The sequence below is a fragment of the Sardina pilchardus genome, chromosome 1, assembly GCF_963854185.1.
Source record: "Sardina pilchardus chromosome 1, fSarPil1.1, whole genome shotgun sequence".
Lineage (NCBI taxonomy): Eukaryota > Metazoa > Chordata > Actinopteri > Clupeiformes > Clupeidae > Sardina > Sardina pilchardus.
The window spans coordinates 8,300,936-8,321,557 of NC_084994.1; the positions used below are offsets into that span (position 1 = coordinate 8,300,936).

At 43.5% G+C, this 20,622-nt stretch overlaps 1 protein-coding gene across 7 annotated transcripts; it reads left to right on the forward strand.

The window, feature by feature from the left end:
* The first annotated feature begins 951 nt into the window (after nucleotides 1–951).
* LOC134082769 (NACHT, LRR and PYD domains-containing protein 12-like) lies at nucleotides 952–20,176 on the forward strand. 7 transcript variants are annotated; one of them, XM_062538770.1, is made up of 15 exons: nucleotides 952–1,027; nucleotides 3,775–3,863; nucleotides 5,174–5,296; nucleotides 5,444–6,068; nucleotides 6,283–6,405; nucleotides 7,671–7,784; nucleotides 9,774–11,663; nucleotides 12,263–12,436; nucleotides 12,715–12,888; nucleotides 13,153–13,326; nucleotides 13,802–13,975; nucleotides 14,159–14,332; nucleotides 16,052–16,225; nucleotides 16,558–16,734; nucleotides 18,858–20,176. In XM_062538770.1, the coding sequence occupies exons 4-15, from the start codon at nucleotides 6,031–6,033 to the stop codon at nucleotides 19,000–19,002; spliced, it is 3,531 nt and encodes a 1,176-aa protein (XP_062394754.1). In that variant the 5' UTR covers nucleotides 952–1,027; nucleotides 3,775–3,863; nucleotides 5,174–5,296; nucleotides 5,444–6,030; the 3' UTR covers nucleotides 19,003–20,176. The 7 variants fall into 7 exon arrangements, with proteins under 7 accessions (XP_062394754.1, XP_062394995.1, XP_062395072.1 ...); XM_062539011.1 differs by having other exon boundaries at nucleotides 5,444–5,656; XM_062539088.1 differs by having other exon boundaries at nucleotides 5,444–5,563.
* Nucleotides 20,177–20,622: the final 446 nt, after the last annotated feature.

The window sequence follows — 20,622 nt, forward strand, 5'->3', positions numbered from 1 at the left end:
CTTATCTTTCTTAAATGGATTTAAATGGAGAAGGCCAATAGGAGAGCACATCCTGAGAGGAGACCAGCAGCAGTTCCACTGAAGGCTTTTTTATATGAGAGATGAATGTAATGGCATTAAAGAGTCACTTCACCCCATAACTCCACCCACTTCACATTTCTGAAAAAGGCTTTCAAAATGGGTGAGACGTTCTGAAATTTGGAGGAGTGCAGCACTGCTGCAACCAATCAACCATGGCTAAAAAAAACATATTTTAGGGTGTGTCTAAGTGTTTTTGAGCACAGCACTGCTTGTAATGCCCATGTATGAGAGCATAGATACAGACGGTTAGAAGGTTGCCGCCCCCTCTGTGGGGGAAAACATGCTAACATCACACATGAAAGTCAATGGGCTAAATCGCTAGCAGAACACAAATGTTTTCCCCCACGGGGGTTGTTTCAGCCATGGTTAACACGGTAACTGGGGGCGGTAACCACGATTATGACAAGATGCCGTCTGTATGTATAGATAGTAAGATGTGGTGATTGACTGTCTCTAAAGCAGCTGATAGGTCAAACACTGAATAACTGAGGAGGCCTGAGCAGCTACTCTGGCATATTTTAAAGCTTCATTTTAAGATAACAGCCATTTCAGCACCAGACTGGTTAGGATTAAGGGAAAGAGGAAAGCTGTGATTTGTTTGGAGGTTCTTAGATACTAGATACAAAGATGATGCATCTACAGTTTGTCTTTGTCTTTCTTCTCAACAAAAATGTCTCAATTTAGAATAATATTACAATCCATGATGTTTTTGTGCATTTCAGCTTACACACTGATTACTGATTATGTACCATGGAGAGGAACAAAAGGGTTAATGTCTCCTTAATGTTATCATCAGCAACAGAACCAGATCAACTTGTTTTCTTGGCTCTCTGAACATAGATTTAATATCTGGGACTGAAGCGGTCTAACCAGTTGCCCACAGAGAGCACAAGGAAATAGAACAACAGAAAACCGAACTCATGAAGCACTGATAAAGCAGCGTACAGTAAGTTTATTTTACCCGGCTATTTATTCATAATTTAGTGAGAAGTTGTTGTGTTTACATTAATGTGGGTGTCTAATGTTGATCATACAGGTTTATGGCTGTTTTGGTGGCATTGGCCTCCCCTGTTTATGTGTGTTATCTGTGTGTATTTATGCTGTGAATGTGAATGGTGCAGTATGCAATGTGTTAATAATCTGAATTATATTGTATTCATCATACACACTCTGGGGGGGGGGGGGGGGGGGGGGGGGGGGGGCTATGAATCAGCTATCTTTAAAAGTAAACATGGTATGCCTATGACATACACTGTGATGTATGTTGATTAATGTATTGAGTCAAATTGACTGTTGTGTTCAGCCTTAAGTGGATTCATGTAGTCATGTTCTGGCTGTTGTATTTTGTCACTGTGCAGATGTAGTTTAGTGGCCTTAGTTTCCTCTAATTGAAATAGTTTTGCATGCTCTTGGGCGGTGAATGCAAGTGAATTACCAGGTCAAGTCGGTGTGTATCAGAGCGCACATTAGACAAGTCTCTATAGGCCAAATGTCGCTGCCAATGGGCGTCGGCCTTATGAGTGCATCATGGTAATTGGCATGACGGGTGAAGAACTGCATCTGTCAACATCTCTGGAATTAAAGCAGTCTCACCAGTTGCACACAGAGAGCGCCTGAGCTTCCAGGAAATGGATATCAGAAAAACAAACTCATTAAACACTAGAGTGTTTGTTTACCATTTACAGAGACAACCACTCTAGTGCGATCAAGTGTGATTCTTGTGTAAATATTAATCATAGAGTTTAAGCCTGTTTTTAATGCTGTGGGTCTTTCCTGTTTCTGTGTGTTATCCGCCTGTCTTTATGTTGTAAATGGTGTTCTAAGCCCCCCCCCGAAACTCTACTATCAGTACCTAAACTCTGCTCAAAACCTAACAATCCTTTGTCAAAATATAACTCTGGTGACAAAATGAAACACACTTGTATCATATGCATACACTTTCAGATCAGGAGGAACACACTAGTCTACTTTATTTAAAACATATTTGCTTGGGAAATATACTATTTACATCACCATTCACAATGGGTAAACTGAGGGCTTTTTGTAGCTGGCTGATTGGTGTTCAGTTTTGCAAGTAAGTGCCCTCAAGTGTGTATTTGAGAGTTTGCAATCCGATGTGTTTTGTATTTTGGATACATGTGTTTAACAGATGGTGCTCTGAGATTTCATTTTTGAACAAAGTGTCTGTATGACATAGAGAGTAGTATGCAGGACCAAATGTGTTGCATAAAGGAGTAAGTGTGTTGCAGAATTGCAACTAGAGTGCAACAAAACTTCAAGTTGTGCTACTTTAGTCTAAGCATGGGTCTATAGTGTTCAAGCAACGGGCAAAAACTGTGAAACATAAATTCGAACATTTGATGCATTGCACCAGAGTTAGCCTTAGGCTAGTTTACATCTGCAGTCCCACAGAAAGCACAGATAAAATATAAATATATTGTATGTAAATATACAAAAATAAAAACAAGTACAGTAGCAAGTAGCACACATGGAAACAAACCCATTAAACATGTATTTGATCCACACAGTTTTATTCCTCATTTAGTGAGAAGTTGCTGCATGTGCTTATAATAATGTGGAGTTCTAGTGTTGATATGAATCATTGGTGGTTAGTGAGGTTCCTCCTTCACTGTGAAGCGCTTTGAGTGTTGTAAAAAATGCTTAAAAGAAATCTATTGTTGTGCTTTTGTTGTTAAGGCTGTTAAATTGCATTGGTCTGTCTGTCAGTCGGATCTGTCTGTCCGATCTACTGTATGAAACTGGTAACTAGCAGGTGCCTTGACTATTTGAAAAAGAAACATGGTTTTCACACACTGTAATTTATGTGTATTAACGTATAGACTTTCTAATGAGGAGACACAGCACTCCAATATGGCCGTAGTCTCCAGTAAATATTATCCGCCCTTCCTACAGTATGTGCCTCCCCATTCACATGGGCCTACATGGACTTTGTGTCCTATGTGCCTCCCCATTCATATGTGCCTACATGGACTTTGTTCCTTATGTGCCTCCCCACTCATATGGGCCTACATGGACTTTGTGTCCTATGTGCCTCCCCATTCATATGTGCCTACATGGACTTAGATAGATAGATAGATAGATACTTTATTGATCCCCAAGGGTAAATTCAAGACTTTGTGTCCTACAGTATGTGCCTCCCCACTCATATGGGCCTACATGGACTTTGTGTCCTATGTGCCTCCCCACTCGTATGGGTCTACATGGACTTTGCGTCCTATGTGCCTCCCCATTCATATCATATGTGCCTATATGGACTTTGTGTCCTATGTGCCTCCCCATTCATATCAGCCTACATGGACTTTGTAGTGTCCAGTTTGGGCTGTTGAAGTTGCCCATTGTGTACAGAGATGTAAGTGTATTAATGTTGAGTACTGCTGTTGAGCTATAGGCTCATGGCACTGTGATGATCATGCTGATGATCTCATGTGTGTGTTATGGAGTAATGTAAGTGTATTAAAATTGAGTACTTCTGTTGAGCTGTAGGCTCATGGCACTGTGATGGTTATGCTGATGATCTCATGTTTGTGTTATGGAGTAATGTAAGTGTATTAATGTGAGTGCTTCAGTTGAGCTATAGGCTCATGGCACTGTGGTGGTTATGCTGATGATCTCATGTTTGTGTTATGGAGTAATGTAAGTGTATTAATGTTGAGTATTTCTGTTGAGCTATAGGGTCATGGCACTGTGGTGGTTATGCTGATGATCTCATGTTTGTGTTATTGAGTCATGAGGGAGTGGCAGCTGAAGGAGGAGTAACATGGGTGAGTTACGCTGCACTGGTTTGACTGATTTGTAGAGTTACCTGTAGTCTTGCTTACTGCAGATAATAATGTTCCCCTCTACTACTCAGGCAATATTTGTTTATTATTTATATAAGATATGATTTATTGTGTTTTAGTTCTAATGTCTGAATTGAAGATGGTCAATTAAGCTTGACAGCTGGATCAGAATAGATGGCAGCTTAGATGATGATTTTTGTAGATACTGTAGTACAATCAAAAGATAACAGAACACAAGCTAAATCTCAGACAGTAAAACTGAACAGAGTCTAACAGTCGTGATTGCTCTGCAAAAGATGTTCGGTGCTTGGCTTTCTCGAACCATCTCAGAGTCAAATCCTAAAACAAAGTTAGTCATACCTAAACATTCTAACATGAATCTTGCCCATGTGTAAATAATAATTATTATGTAAACATGTATGTGTCGCCCGCCAGGCACCACACCCGACAAAGATCCCAGATACACACACACCACAAGGAGGCAAGATTTATGAAAATACAAACAAAGTTTATTTAGCACTCTTCATCTAAAAACATAGCAGACAGTCTGTTGGGGGACAAGGGTGGCATCTAGGATGTCCTACACTCAAGGTCAGTTCGCCCTAAACCACACAGGGGAGCTATGACCCCACTTACTAGCACCCTCAAGCCGTAACATAAAACACAGCAAAGATACGGAGAAAAGCCGAGACGCACAGCATTCTATAAACTCATACAACTCTATCCAGTGGACACACTTAATTAGCCAGACCCATATTGCACACTGACAGCCCACAACACCATTTCCCCCTGTACCCGAAGACTCTTTGATTATTATCAACTAAGAAAAATAGAAAAATGATAATAATAATAATAATAATAATAATAATAATGATAATAAATCACAGTAATAATAATACATTTAATTCCGTTCTCAATGACAGACTCCAAACAGCGCCGAAACAACCACCAGTCGACTAAAAAAGTATTACACCTGTACTGTTGAAGCTCACCATAGAGAATGAATGGGGGAAACTACAGAGGTAATAGTCTGATGGTGTCAATACTTCTGTGCGGGCCTATGCCATATACCACAGACATGTTTTGGGGGCTACCCGAAATAAGGTGCCCGCCATACCTGGCCCACGGGCTGTAGTTGGGGGACCACTGGCCTGACACGTGTGTGTGTGTGTGTGTGTGTTTTTGTCTCGCTCATTATTTCTGTTTATGTGTGTTGCCGTCTTTGTGTCTGTGTGTGCACATGTGAGGACACAAAAGGGTTAATATCTTCTGAATGTTGTTTTTATCAACAGCAGAGCAAGATCAGCTGGTTGTCTTCATATCTGAATATGGATTTAATGTCTGGGACTGAAGCCGTCTAACAGAGAGGACCTGAGCATCTGAACAACAAACCCCTGAAGCACTCATAACGCACAGTAAGTATTTATCATTTACAGAAACAGTGTTGACAACAAAGTGGGTTTCTTGATATTAATCACAGAGGTTAAAGCTTTCCCATTTCTGCTTTCTGTCGTCTTTATGGTGTAAATGGTGCTGAATAATTTGAAATTGTATTGTGAAAGCCATCAGGCTCTGAGAAAAAGCTCTTCCCTGCTACTCCTGCAAAGCTGAACCAGCAGCTGTAGCAGCAGAGGAGTGGAGGACTGACTCCAGATCAGCTTGGTGACTCATGCTGTGCTGAGGTCAGTGCTGTGTGTCTGTGGGAGTGTATCTGGTAGCAGCAGAGGAGAGGAGGGCTGACTCCAGATCAGCATGGTGACTTATACTGTACTGAGGTCAGTGCTGTGTGTCTGAGTCTAAAAATCCACTTTTGTGAATGTAAAAGTGTTTTTTTATTGATATAAAGGATATTGATATTGCAAAACCGGTTTACGCCACAGAAGACAAGCAAAGTGGGTAAACACAAGCCGTTTTCAGAAAGACCTGTATTTCCATAATGTTCACAGACTTTTTACGGTAGGGTTTTGTTGTTGTTGTTGTGCTGTCTGAATTCATATGTCCGCATATCTATCTACAGAACTTTTCTTGTTGTTGACCTAGTCATTTGGCCGTAATGTTGCCACAGCTGCTATGTGAATGCAATCGCAGAAATATTCCACACTTGTCAGTGATGATGGAGGGAAGTATTCTGTGTATTTAAAGCGCCCTAATGTCACTGAACAGTTCCATCTCTCTAACATGCTGCAGGTAATGCAGCACGGCTGTGGCAACTCTCTCTGAATCCTCCATGCTCCCTGTGTGTGTGTGTGTGTGTGTGTGTGTGTGTGTGTGTGTGTGTGTGTGTGTGTGTGTGTGTGTGTGTGTGTGTGTGTGTGTGTGTGTGTGTGTGTGTGTGTGTGTTTGTGTGTGTGAGTAGAGACAGGGATGTTCTCCTGATGAAAGTTCTCCTCTTCTTCTCTAGGATGGAGGGCACCAGCTCTAACAGGAGACCTCCCTCCCCTACACCCACCTGTGTGTCCATGAAGAGTGATGAGTCCATGGATCCACCCATCAAGTTTAAAGGAGGAGACTCTTCAACTGGACAGTAAGATCATGACTCTGGTCTTCATGTATGTCATGTGTGTTGAGGTGTGTGCCTGTTACTACATAGTTAGATATGATGTGTGTGTGTGTGTGTGTGTGTGTGTGTGTGTGTGTGTGTGTGTGTGTGTGTGTGTGTGTGTGTGTGTGTGTGTGTGTGTGTGTCTGTGCGTGCGTGCGTGCATGCGTGCATGCGTGCGTGACGTGCGTGGTTTAGTGATGAAAATATTGACCATATGACATCTCTATGTAATAGAGAGCCTTTCTGTGGGCCTTTCTTACCAGCAGTACCACTAACCCTAACTTTAAATAAATAAAACACATACAGTACAACAAATGAATTACAGTAGCAGTGTAGTGCTACTGAGTCCAAATCCACTTTCGCTAGTGTAAAAGTACTTGTGATAGTGATACAAACTATATTGATTTTACAAAATCAGTTAATGCCGGCACAAGACAAACAAATGAACAAGTGAGTAAATACACTTTATCACAATCATCATATGTGTTTGGGTGTGTGTCTGTTACTACATGGTTAGATCTGATGTGTGTGTGTGTGTGTGTGTGTGTGTGTGTGTGTGTGTGTGTGTGTGTGTGTGTGTGTGTGTGTGTGTGTGTGTGTGTGTGTGTGTGTGTGTGTGTGTGTGTGTGTGTGTGTGTGTGTGTGTCATTGGTTTAGTGATGAAAATATAGACTATATAACTCTGTGTGTGTGATATTCCAAATAGTAAAATGACTGATATTTAGATAGAATGTTCTTTTGATGTGTACATGGACACCCATTTTCACGATGTAAGCGCTTAGCCTGAAGCATGTGGTGCGATCGCGAGTCCAAATCTACTTTCACTAGTGTAAAAGTAGTTTTAATGATACAAATGATATTGATATTACAAAATGAGTTAAAGCAGACACAAGACAAATAAATGAACAAGTGAGTAAACACACACTTCAACACAAGACTACAAGGCTACAGAGTCAAAACCATATACAGCAAATTAATCTCAGTAGTAGTGTAGTTACTGCAATCACTGATCCACAGCAATATCCAGAAAGGCCTGTTACCATAGACAAGAAAAGAATCACAATGAGCGAAAAACACAAATCACCAAAAGGACCAAAATAGGCTTTGGCTAAATTATAGTTGAATATCAGTTGTTTTATTCATTTATTGTAAACTATTGTGTGTACTGTTTGCAACTTACTGTAAACTATTTTGTGTACTGTTCACATGTACTGTAAACAGTGATTGAAATCTCTCTCCTTAACCAGATCAGAGACACAGAGAGCCCCATCTCCAGTGCCCAGCTGTGTGTCTATGAGAAGTGATGGATCCATGATGGAACCTCCTAGACTCAGCAGTGGACCAACGCAGTCTAATCCACAGTGAGCTCTGTGTTTGTGTGGCACAATCGTGTGTGTATGTGTGTGTGTTTGTACCCTCACTTCATGTAGCTTCACTTCCTCTCTTTGTCCCCTCACTCAGAGTGGTGACTATAGTTTTGACCTTCACTCAGAGTAGTGACTATAGTTTAGACCTTCACTCGGAGTGGTGACTATAGTGTTGACCTTCACTCAGAGTGGAGACTATAGTGTTGACCTTCACTCAGAGTGGTGACTATAGTTTTGACCTTCACTCAGAGTGGTGACTATAGTTTAGACCTTCACTCAGAGTGGTGACTATAGAGTTGACCTTCACTTGGAGTGGTGACTATAGTGTTGACCTTCACTCAGAGTGGAGACTATAGTGTTGACCTTCACTCAGAGTGGTGACTATAGTTTTGACCTTCACTCAGAGTGGAGACTATAGTTTAGACCTTCACTCAGAGTGGTGACTATAGAGTTGACCTTCACTCAGAGTGGTGACTATAGTGTTGACCTTCACTCAGAGTGGTGACTATAGTTTTGACCTTCACTTAGAGTGGAGACTATAGTTTAGACCTTCACTCAGGGCCAGATGTACTAACACAGCGCTAACAGCGAGTTTTTGTATACGCAGACTGCGAACGCTGTGCTTTGCTATATTGCGCGGAATTTACTAAGCTGTCACTTCATTACGTTAACAGCGGTCATCCCCGCCCGTTCCCGCCCCCTCTTCAACGCTAACTGCGTGTGTAGAGCTGAACTACGAGCGCAGTTGATTATTGCAACATTAAAAAGAATCAAAGTTTAGCGATCATACATGATACAAAGAGATGTCAACGAGCTGCGACAAACAGAGTAGGCCTAGTAGGCTAGTTCTAATCCACTTAAAAAAATAGTCTACTTGTGAACTATTTACTGCACGTAGGATATGACTTAATGCTTGTCTAACAGATTGGGAAGTGTAGGCTATGTCGTGAAAGAGAAAATACGATTTTAGAGAGGCAAACAAAAGTTAAGGTTGCTTTTGACATAGTACAATGAAGAAAACTGATGCTCTGAATATTGATTCAGCTGTCTCTAAACGTTTTTCTAATAGACGCATTTAACCGCAATTTGGATTACACCTGCTTTCAGAATGCGGAAGTTTTTCAACGCAAAATAGACGTGCGCTGTTTTCATACATATGGCGGAATACTTAATCAATCGCTATTAGCACCTCTCCTCCCCTGTACTTGCGCGTTACACCCATTTTCAGCTGATCCGTCCATTAATTAATATGCATGACACGGAAAAGCGCAAATAGCCATTCTCAACTCCCACGGCAGGCAGTCTGCGCGTTTCTCTCATTGCGGCCTGTAATACATATCCTCCCCATGTTTATACGCGCATGTTACGCCTGAAATGGGCGCAAAACGTTAGTACATCTGGCCCTCAGAGTGGTGACTATAGTGTTGACCTTCACTCAGAGTGGTGACTATAGTGTTGACCTTCACTCAGAGTGGTGACTATTTGTTGACCTTTACTCAGAGTGGTGACTATAGTTTAGACCTTCACTCAGAGTGGTGACTATAGTGTTGACCTTCACTCAGAGTGGAGACTATAGTGTTGACCTTCACTTCATCTCTGTGTTCTTGTTAATGAATGTATCAATGTAAGTAGGGCCATATTCAGTGTGAGCTACTTTGTAATATACATGTAGCCTCTGCTTTCCCCTTTTAAATCACCCACATGACCATCAGCTGTGTCCTTTAAAACCCATTTCCAACATGCTAAGTGTCTATTGTGTAGCTGACTGGCACTGACGGCATAGCTTGAGACAGTGTGGCTGCTCTACCTGATATCAGCAACACTGTCACTCGAGATGGGCATGATAGTGTAGCTGCTCCATCTGATAGCCCTCAGCAACAACACTCACTCGTGCCAGATTGCTTGCGTTTAACCTTACGTGTAAACTAATGTGTTTACTGACTGTGTTTGTCTACCTATTTATTTTTGATTTTTTACACACAGATACCAATTTGATCTAGTTAATATGCAGCAGATCCACAAATCTCACCTCCAGAAGAAGTTTCAGTCTCTGATTGAGGGAATCCCACAGCAGGGAGACACCAGACTCCTCCATGAGATCTACACAGACCTCTACATCACAGAGGGGGGAAGAGGAAAGGTCAATGATGAACATGAGGTCAGACAGATAGAGAGGGCATCCTGGAGAGAAGCAGCACAAGGCAGACCAATCAAATGCAGTGACATCTTTAAACTCTTACCGGAAGAGGAAAGACACAGAAAAGAACGCTTCTTGGAAGAGGAAAGACACAGAAAAGATGAGGCAGAAAAGAATGGCAGAATCTTTAACCCCAAACAATACAAACCCATCAGAACAGTGCTGACAAAGGGAGTGGCTGGCATTGGAAAAACCGTCTCTGTGCAGAAGTTCATTCTAGACTGGGTTGAAGGACAAGCCAAAGAGGATGTCCACTTCATATTTCCTCTTCCTTTCCGGGAGCTGAACCTGATGAAGGAGAAGAAACTCAGTCTGATGGATCTTATTCAGCACTTCTTCCCTGAAATCAAAGATCCAAGAGTCTTCACCAGTTCAGCACACAGAGTCATGTTCATCTTTGATGGTCTGGATGAGTGTCGACTTCCTCTAGATTTCCGCTCCATCCCGACCTGTTGTGATGTGACAAAGCCAGCCTCAGTGGACGTGCTGCTGACAAACCTCATCAAGGGGGGTCTGCTTCCTTCGGCTCTCCTCTGGATCACCACCCGACCAGCAGCAGCCAATCAGATGCCTCATGAGAGTGTGTACCAGGTGACAGAAATAAGGGGATTTAACGACCCACAGAAAGAGGAGTACTTCAGGAAGAGAATCAGTGATGAGAACCTGGCCAGCAGAACCATCACACACCTGAAGTCATCTAGGAGCCTCTACATCATGTGCCACATTCCAGTCTTCTGCTGGATTTCAGCCACTGTTGTAGAGAGGACATCAAAAGAATCAGAGAGTGTTGAAATGCCAAGGACTCTGACTCAAATGTACACACACTTCCTGATCATCCAGACAAGCATTAAAAATGTCAAGCACACAGAGAGAAAAGAGACAGATGAAGAGGTGATTTTCAAACTCGGGAAACTGGCTTTCCAACAGCTGGAGAAAGGCAATCTGATATTCTATGAGGAAGACTTGAGTGAGTGTGGCATTGATGTCACAGAAGCATCAGTGTACTCAGGAGTGTGTACTCAGATCTTCAGAGAGGAGGCTGGGCTGTACCAGGGGAAGGTGTTCAGCTTTGTGCATCTGAGCATCCAGGAGTTTCTTGCAGCTCTGTATGTGTTCCTCTGCTTCAGCAACAGAGAGAGAAACATGCCTGACCAACAGCAAACCTCTCAACTCTCTGCTTTGTTAGGCGCTGCAACACTTCATGACCTACACAAGACTGCAGTGGACCTGGCCTTACAGAGTAAGAATGGACATCTGGACCTTTTCCTCCGCTTCCTTCTGGGCCTCTCGCTGACGTCCAATCAGAATCTCTTAAAGCATCTTCACCCACAGAGCAGTAGCCAATCAGATAAGTCAGAGCAGACAGTCCAGTATGTCAAACAGAAGATCAGAGATCAGAGTAGCTCAAACAGAAGGATCAACCTGTTCTACTGTCTGAATGAGCTGAATCACCATGCTGTAGTGGAGGTTACTGACAGGAGCTCAGGAACTCTGTATGTAGACATGCTGTTACCCGGAGAGTGGAAGACTAAGAGATTTGTGTTTAAGATGTCAGAGGAGCAGCTGGCTGAGTTTGACCTGCAGAAGTACATAAAGACTCCAGAGAAAGATCAGACTGAACTCCTCAGTCCAGATGAAGTTCTTCAGAGGCTGGTGCCAGTTGTTACATCAGCTTTGTAAGTAACTCGCAGTGTTTGTACAATGTGTGTGTGTGTGTGTGTGTGTGTCTGTGTGTGTGTGTGTGTGTGTGTGTGTGTGTGTGTGTGTGTGTGTGTGTGTGTGTGTGTGTGTGTGTGTGTGTTGTGTGTGTGTGCGTGTGTTTATCAGAGACAAAGACATGCTAGTGGTGATAAATATACCCCACGCTGAGTAAAGCCCCTGCTTCTTGTAAATCAGGGTATAGTAAATCTACAAGAAACTGCTATTTATGAGGTGTAGATTAATTAGAAATGTTATCATAGATCTATGTTTCTTGAGGTCCCCAAGTGCTATCGGTATGGAAACCAGCTCTAGTTGTTGCTGCCAGGCAGGATCCCCCATCTTCATGCTTTCAACAACTCAACAACTCGAGCTACATGAAACAAATTGTTTTGGGTTTTTGGGTTTTCACACAGTGAAAAATTGAAAAAGCGAAACAAATATTTCTTTATTGCCTAACTTTTGATTAATTAGGGGAGGGGCGGGGGTACGTGATAGTGCAAAGGGTGTGTGTGTGTGTGTGTGTGTGTGCTAATAAAAATAGGTGCTTAATATTCCATCTCTCATTCTGTTTCAGGTTGAGTTACTGTGATCTGACAAAGAGGAGCTGTTCCTATCTGGCCTCTGCCCTGACCACACACTCCTCAAGTCTCAGACTGCTGAACCTGAGTAGGAATAAGCTGCTGGACTCAGGAGTGGAACTTTTATGTTCTGCACTTTGTCATCAAAACGGCAAAGTTTTGGAACTGAAGTAAGCATACTTTAATGTAATGTATTTGTGTGAGACAAGGATGTGTGTGTGTGTGTGTGTGTGTGTGTGTGTGTGTGTGTGTGTGTGTGTGTGTGTGTGTGTGTGTCATGCCCCCAGTGTAGCACTACAACTTGAGCTACATTTTGATTAATTGGAGGGGGGGGTGTTAATGCAAAGGGTGTGTGTGTGTGTGTGTGTATGTGTGTGTGTGTGTGTGTGTGTGTGTGTGCGCGCTAATAAAAATAGGTGCTTTTATTCCATCTCTCATTCTGTTTCAGGCTGGAGGAGTGTATTCTGACGGAGAAGAGCTGTTCCTATCTGGCCTCTGCCCTGACCGCACACTCCTCAAGTCTCAGACTGCTGAACCTGAGTGAGAATAAGCTGCTGGACTCAGGAGTGGAACTTTTATGTTCTGCTCTTTGTCATCAGAACTGCAAACTGAAGGAACTAAAGTAAGCATACTTTCATGTTGTGGATTTGTGAGACAGGGATGTGTGTATGTTTGTGTGTGTGTGTTTGTGTGTGTGTGTGTGTGTGTTGGGGGGGGGGGTGTTAATGCAAAGGTTGTGTGTTGTGTGTGTGTGTGTGTGTGTGTGTGTGTGTGTGTGTGTGTGTGTGTGTGTGTGTGTGTGTGTGTGTGTGTGTGTGTGTGTGTATGTGTGTGTGTGTGCTAATAAACATAGGTGCTTAATATTCCATCTCTCATTCTGTTTCAGCCTATATAAATGTAATCTGACTGAGAAGAGCTGCTCCTATCTGGCCTCTGCTCTGACCACACACTCCTCAAGTCTCAGACAGCTGAACCTGGGTTACAATAAGCTGCTGGACTCAGGAGTGGAACTTTTATGTTCTGCACTTTGTCATCAAAACTGCAAACTGGAGGAACTAAGGTAACCATACAGTACTTTCATGTAGTGTTTGTGTGTGTGTGTGTGTGTGTGTGTGTGTGTATGTGTGTGTGTGTGTGTGTGTGTGTGTGTGTGTGTGTGTGTGTGTGTGTGTGTGTGTGTGTGTGTGTGTGTGTGTGTGTGTGTGTGTGTGTGTCTGTCTGTAAATAAAAATAGGTGCTTAATATTCCATCTTTCATTCTGTTTCAGGCTGATTGAGTGTGTGTGTGTGTTGTTGTGTTGAGAGAGTATATGTGTTTGTCTGTGTGTATATATGAGTGTGTGTATGGGGGGTATAGAGTGTATGTGTGTGTGTGTAATTGACAGGGAATGAGTAGATTGTTTATGAGGGTGTGTGTGTGTGTGTGTGTGTGTTTGTGTGTGTGTGTGTGTGTGTGTGTTGGGGGCAGAGGCGGGGGTAATGGAAAGGATTGTGTGAGTAGTAGAAGAGATATTCCGATTTCTCATTCTGTTTCAGGCTATGGGAGTGTGATCTGACTGAGAAGAGCTGTTCCTATCTGGCCTCTGCCCTGACCGCACACTCCTCAAGTCTCAGACTGCTGGACCTGGGTTACAATGAGCTGCTGGACTCAGGAGTGGAACTTTTATGTTCTGCACTTTGTCATCAAAACTGCAAACTGGAGAGACTACAGTAAGCATACTTTCATGTAGTGGATTTGTGTGAGACAGGGATGTGTGTATGTTTGTGTGTGTGTGTGTGTGTGTGTGTGTGGGGGGGGGGGTGTTAATGCAAAGGTTGTGCGTGCGTGTGTGTATGTGTGTGTGTGTGTGTGCTAATAAACATAGGTGCATCTCTTATTCACTCTTGTTTCAGGCTGAATAGCTGTAATCTGACTGAGAAGAGCTGTTCCTATCTGGCCTCTGCCCTGACCACACACTCCTCAAGTCTCAGACTGCTGGACCTGTGGGACAATGAGCTGCTGGACTCAGGAGTGGAACTTTTATGTTCTGCACTTTGTCATCCAAACTGCAAACTGGAGGAACTAAAGTAAGCATACAGTACTTTCATGTAGTGTTTGTTTGTTTGTGTGTGTGTGTGTGTGATTTAGTATAGAGTAAAGTGACAGGATGGGCATTTGTGGGTGTGCATGGGGAGCGGGAAAGTGTGTGTGTGACAGGGTGTGTGTGTGCGTGTGTCTGTCTGTCTGTCTGTGTGTGTGTGTTTTTGTGTGTGTGTGTGTGTGTGTGTGTGACAGGATGTGTGTGTGTGTGTGTGTGTGTGTTTGTGTGTCTCTGTGTGTGTCTGCGTGTGCGTGTGTGTGCTTGTGTGCGTGCGTGCGTGCGTGAAAGTAAGCATACTTTCATATAGTGGATTTGTATAAGACAGTCATGTGTGTGTGTGTGTGTGTGTGTGTGTGACAGTGTGGCCGTGTGGAGTACTGGCCCACCGTCTCACGCCCCAGTCCTCTGTGGTAGGCTATAAAACATAGGCGAGGGCAACAGTGTTGGAGTGTTGATTACCCTACACACAGCTTCATTCTCCCCGCTGCCTAGGCCCGTTTGAGATACAGAAGTTTTCTAGATTCACAGCACAACACACGTGAGAAGCATATAATCATCCAATACCCGCTACACCCCCACTAAAGGCTACTGAAGGAAGCCAAATGTGTTACTATATCCACAGCACAGCACACATGTAATGCTAAACTTCATTCACAGCAACCAATGAAAACACTGCAAGTGGAAGGCTACTAATCAGCTGTTCCTCATCAGGAAGTTGGAATATGCAGGGGAAATGGCTATGGCCGTGTTTAGGCAACAAGCAAAACATTAAGCAGCCTAGTCCAGTTTTAGTCCAGGGGTGTGGTGCGAGTGGGCCGCCAGGAGAGAGAGAGAAGCAGTAGGAGGGAAAGCAAACACAACGGAGGTCACGGGGAATGTCTCTGTCATTCACAAGTGTGCTTATCTTCTCAGCCAATACGCTCGTCACTCAGGGAAAACATCAAGTGTAGGAGGGCTACTGAACTCGGCGAGGGCTGAACCATTTCACCCCCCTATCATCTCACAGCGCCGTAGTCAGAAGTGGTTTATCCCAGGCTTGGTAGCGTTCGTAGCTCGTAGAGTTGAGCTCCACTCCCGGTTGGCCTCCAAAAGCTCCGTTTCCACGGCCACCGACTCAGCTGCTGTAGGCCACACGTCCTGTCCCCGTCCGGTCTCTTGCACTGAATGTCTGTGCTTTAAAAAGCCAAGCCCACAACCCCTGCACCAATCACCACCACCGGATTCTCCCGCTGCACACCTGTAGCCAATTGTACACAATCTCCCGACTAGGGAGCGGTGTTGGTGTTGGTCCTGATGTTGACCCAAAAGTGGCCCCACGGACCTTCAGTCCCAACCCAAACTTAAACACAGTTCTTTCCCAGCTTAGTCACCCTGTGATATGTGCGCCTGCGTGCCTGCATGTGTGTGTGATATTGTGTTGAAAAGAGAGAGTGTGTGTGTGTGTGTATGGGAGAGTGGTAGAATGTTCTGCACTTTCTCATCAAAATTGCAAACTGGAGGAACTAGAGTGAGCATACCTTTGTGTGTGTGTGTGTGTGTGTGTGTGTGTGTGTTATACTGTAGTATAGAGTAGTGTGGGAGGCATTTGTGGGTGAGTGTGTGTGGGTTAGACAGAGTTTTTTGTCTGTGTGTGTGTGTATACAGTATGTGTGTGTGTGAGAGTAGAAGATAGGTGCTTAATATTCCGTCTCTCATTCTGTTGCAGGCTGAAAAGGTGTAATCTGACTGAGAAAAGCTGTTCCTATCTGGCCTCTGCCCTGACCGCACACTCCTCAAGTCTCAGACTGCTGGACCTGAGTGAGAATAAGCTGCTGGACTCAGGAGTGGAACTTTTATGTTCTGCACTTTGTCATCAAAGCTGCAAACTGGAGGAACTAATGTAAGCATACTTTCATACTTTCAATATGTGTGTGTGTGTGTGTGTGTGTGTGTGTGTGTGTGTGTGTGTGGAGGGGCATTTGTGGGTGTGCATGGGGAGAGGGAAAGTGTGGACTTGGTGAGTGTGCGTGGGTTCGGGAGTATGTGTTTAATATGTATGTGTGTGTGTGTGTATGTGAGTATAGAGTTCAGTCAATAAGAGAACACCAATATTGCCGAAGCAAAGTTTAATCCAACCAAGTTTCACCCCATGTAGTGTTTGCACTCATGATGGTCTGAATGGGACCGAAAACGTTTTGCAATTAAATATTCAGATGTTTAACTCTGTTTCAGACTATTCGACTGTTGGTTGACTGATAAGGGCTGTTCCTATCTGGCCTCTGCTGTGTCCACACACTCCTCAAGTCTCAGAGTGCTGCACCTGAGTCCCAATAAGCGGATTAGTGCATCAGCTGTAGAGCAGCTCTCTGCTCTAGTGGAGGACCCACACTGTAAACTGGAGAAAATAGAGTGAGTAAATATCTACATTCAAGAGTTCTCTGATCTTCTGTCCTTAGTGGCCTCTTGCTCTGATAAACTGTTGATTTTAGGAGATTTGAACATCCACATTTGTTGTCCAACTGAACTGATGGTTAGTGAGTTTTTAACCCTTTTAGGCTCTTTTAACTGAACTCAATCAGTATCTGGCTTTCCTGTTGTTAACCTCACAACTGTTGATATTGTCTGATCACCCCCACCCCCAAAGCACACACACACACACACACACACACACACACACACACACACACACACACACACACACACACACACACAAACACTCGTCCTCAACGCCAACCTCTCTCACACACTCCTCTACTCACACACACTCCTCTCCTCTCACACACCCTCCTCTACCCACACACACACTCCTCTACTCACACTCACACACACATACACACACACATAAACACAAACACACACACACACACACATACACTCCTCCTCAGCGCCACCTTCTCACACACACTCGACTCTTCACACACACTCCACTACTCACACATACACTCCTCTACACACACACACACTCCTCTCTCCTCACACACTTTCCTCTCCTCTCACACACTCCTCTCTCCTCTCACACACTCCTCTACACACACACACTCCTCTCTCCTCACACACTCCTCTACACACACACTCCTCTCTCCTCACGCACACACTCCTCCCTCCTCACATGCACCATCCTCTCACACACCCTCCTCTCCTCACACACACACACACACACACACTCTTCTCTTCACACACACACCTCTACCCACAAACACACTCCTCTCCTCACACACACACTTCTCTCTCCTCTCACACACTCCTCCTCTCACACACTCCTCTCCTCACACACACACTTCTCTCTCCTCTCACACACTCCTCCTCTCACACACTCCTCTACTCACACACACTCCTCTCTCCTCACACACAAACACACTCCTCTCCTCACACACACACTTCTCTCTCCTCTCACACACTACTCACACACACTCCTCTCTCCTCACACACACACACACACTCCTCTCCTCACACACACACTCCTCTACACACACACACACTCCTCTCTCCTCACACACACACTAGTGGTGGGGGAAAAATCGATTCTGTTCAGTATCGCGATATTTTTGTGCATGCAATTATATCGATACTAGTAGCTCAAAGTATCGCAATACTTAATTATAAAATTGAATAATCTATTTTACTTTAATTTGAGTCAAGTTTACTCAGGGTTTACTCTGATCACATTAAATTTGCTGAAATAGAGAGATAGATAGATAGATAGATAGATAGATAGATACGTTATTGATCCCCAATGGGAAATTCAAGATATTACGCTCACAAGGTGGCGCTTGTTGTGGTGTTTTATTGTGCATTCAATGGCAATTTCAAATAAAAATGACTTCACAATCACAACCTGTTGTGAAAGTGTGGGTATATTTCGGTTTTCAACTAAAAGCAAATAGTAAGGACCTTGATATGCACCATGCCATGACAAAGTGAGTTGAACAGTGTTATTTTCCTTATTTTTTGTAATGCCTTTGAATGATATGAGAGACATGAATAGCAATAAATCGCAGAATCGAATCACAATACTTGTTGTATCGCAATATGTTTAGAATCGCAATAATATCGAATTTTGGCCCAAATATCGCAATAGTATTAAATTGTCATTCTTTTGCCAATTCCCACCCCTGACACACACACACACACCTCTACCCACACACACTCCTCTCCTCACACACACTCCTCTACACACACACTCCTCTCCTCTCACACACTTCTCTCCTCACACACACACCTCTACACACACACTCCTCTACACACACACACACACACACACACACACACCTCTGGCTCAAGGACTATATGGCTGCTGGTACAGAATAGAGGCCTCTGTCTCTCATGCAGCCTGGCTCACTGGTAGAGGCTTGTCATTGATGTCACTGATTGATGATCTTCTCCTTTCTCCTGCAGGTGGAATGGGGGAACAGTAGAATAGTGCTTCTGATTAGACTGATCTGATCAGTGCTGTTGGACTATTTAGCTCCACCCTCACTGTGTTTGCCTGTTGTCATGGACACTGATTGATGATCATCTCCTTCATCCTGCAGGTGGGGGCAAGATAGAGGTTATGAATGGGAGGATTTGGATTATTCAGAGGAGGACGATGATGATGATGATGATGAAAAGCGCCATGAGACATGTGTAATGAATTGGCGCTCTATAAGCGACATTAAATTGAAAATTGAAAATTGAAAATGACGAGGATGAGGAGGAAGATGACTGAGGAGCTCATTAACTGAGCTTTTATACACACACACACACACACACACACACACACACACACACACACACACACACAGACACACACACACACACACACACACACACACACACAACCCCCCCCCCCCCCCACACACACACACACACACACACACACACAACCCCACACACACACACACACACACACACACACACACACACACACACACACACACACACACACACACACACACACACACACACACACACACACACACACACACACACACACACACACACACACACACACACACACACACACACACACACACACACACAGTCAGACCAGCATCTCTTGTGTAGAATGTCTTGGTGTACATGAGCAGCAGCACACAGGCCACACAGATTGTAAAATACATATTTAGTAGAATTTGTACATTGAACCATATTGATGCTGTTGTTGAAATTGCATTCTCTCTCTCTGTGTGTTTTTACATTAAAATTATATTTAATTCAGTGAATAAATGTTCTTGTAAATTGTTGCTTTTGAAGACCATGAACATTCTTTGAATATATAAGGTAGTACTTCATTTTAGCATATTAGTGCAAACATGATCATTAATAGTCAAAAGCTAATAGTTTAAATATTTCACTCCATAAATGTTATTATTTATCATTTGAATCCCACCATTGCATATGATCTCTAAATGTGATTAGCCACGTGTGTGATAGCATCAGCAGCTGCTCTAAATGTGATTGGCCACGTGTGTGATAGCATCAGCAGCTGCTCTAAATGTGATTGGCCACATGTGTGATAGCATCAGCAGCTGCTCTAAATGTGATTGGCCACATGTGTGATAGCATCAGCAGCTGCTCTAAATGTTATTGGCCACGTGTGTGATAGCATCAGCAGCTGCTCTAAATGTGATTGGCCACATGTGTGATAGCATCAGCAGCTGCTCTAAATGTGATTGGCCACGTATGTGATAGCATCAGCAGCTGGTCCCACTGTACAATTCAAATGAGTCAGTCTGAGCCCACAGTGCAGTGTTATGGTGCCATCTAGTGGTCAACAGGAGAATACACCCTGAGAGGAGACTAGCAGCAGTTCCACTGAAGGCCTGTTTGTATGAGAGGTGAATGTAATGACATTAAAGTCTCTCTTCCTGGCCTTGTGTCAAAGTGTCTTTGAACACAACACTGAAGTGAATGGAACTAGGTACACATATACATATACAGTTTGTGAGACCGTGTCTACCTAGTCAACTTACAAAACTGACACACATGTGGTAACAGTAAACTTCACCATGTACCTGAATGCTGTATCCATAATCTGGTCAATAACAGCAGTTTCTCATCTCCAATGACCTGCTAGATGTGAAGATGACCAAGTGAAGAGTAGAGTTGCAAAATGCAACATTTGTAATTATATTACAGTTTTTTTTGATTGCTTTGACGCAGTAGTCGACTCAAAAAACCATGTTTCAAAATTCTTAACGCAAAGGCCTAAACAGTGGCACCAATGGTCACAATGACTCATTTTGCCTGCAAAAAGCTCTAACTCCTCCAAAACATTTAAAATATGGACCAAAAGCTAATTTTGCCCTCAAACAA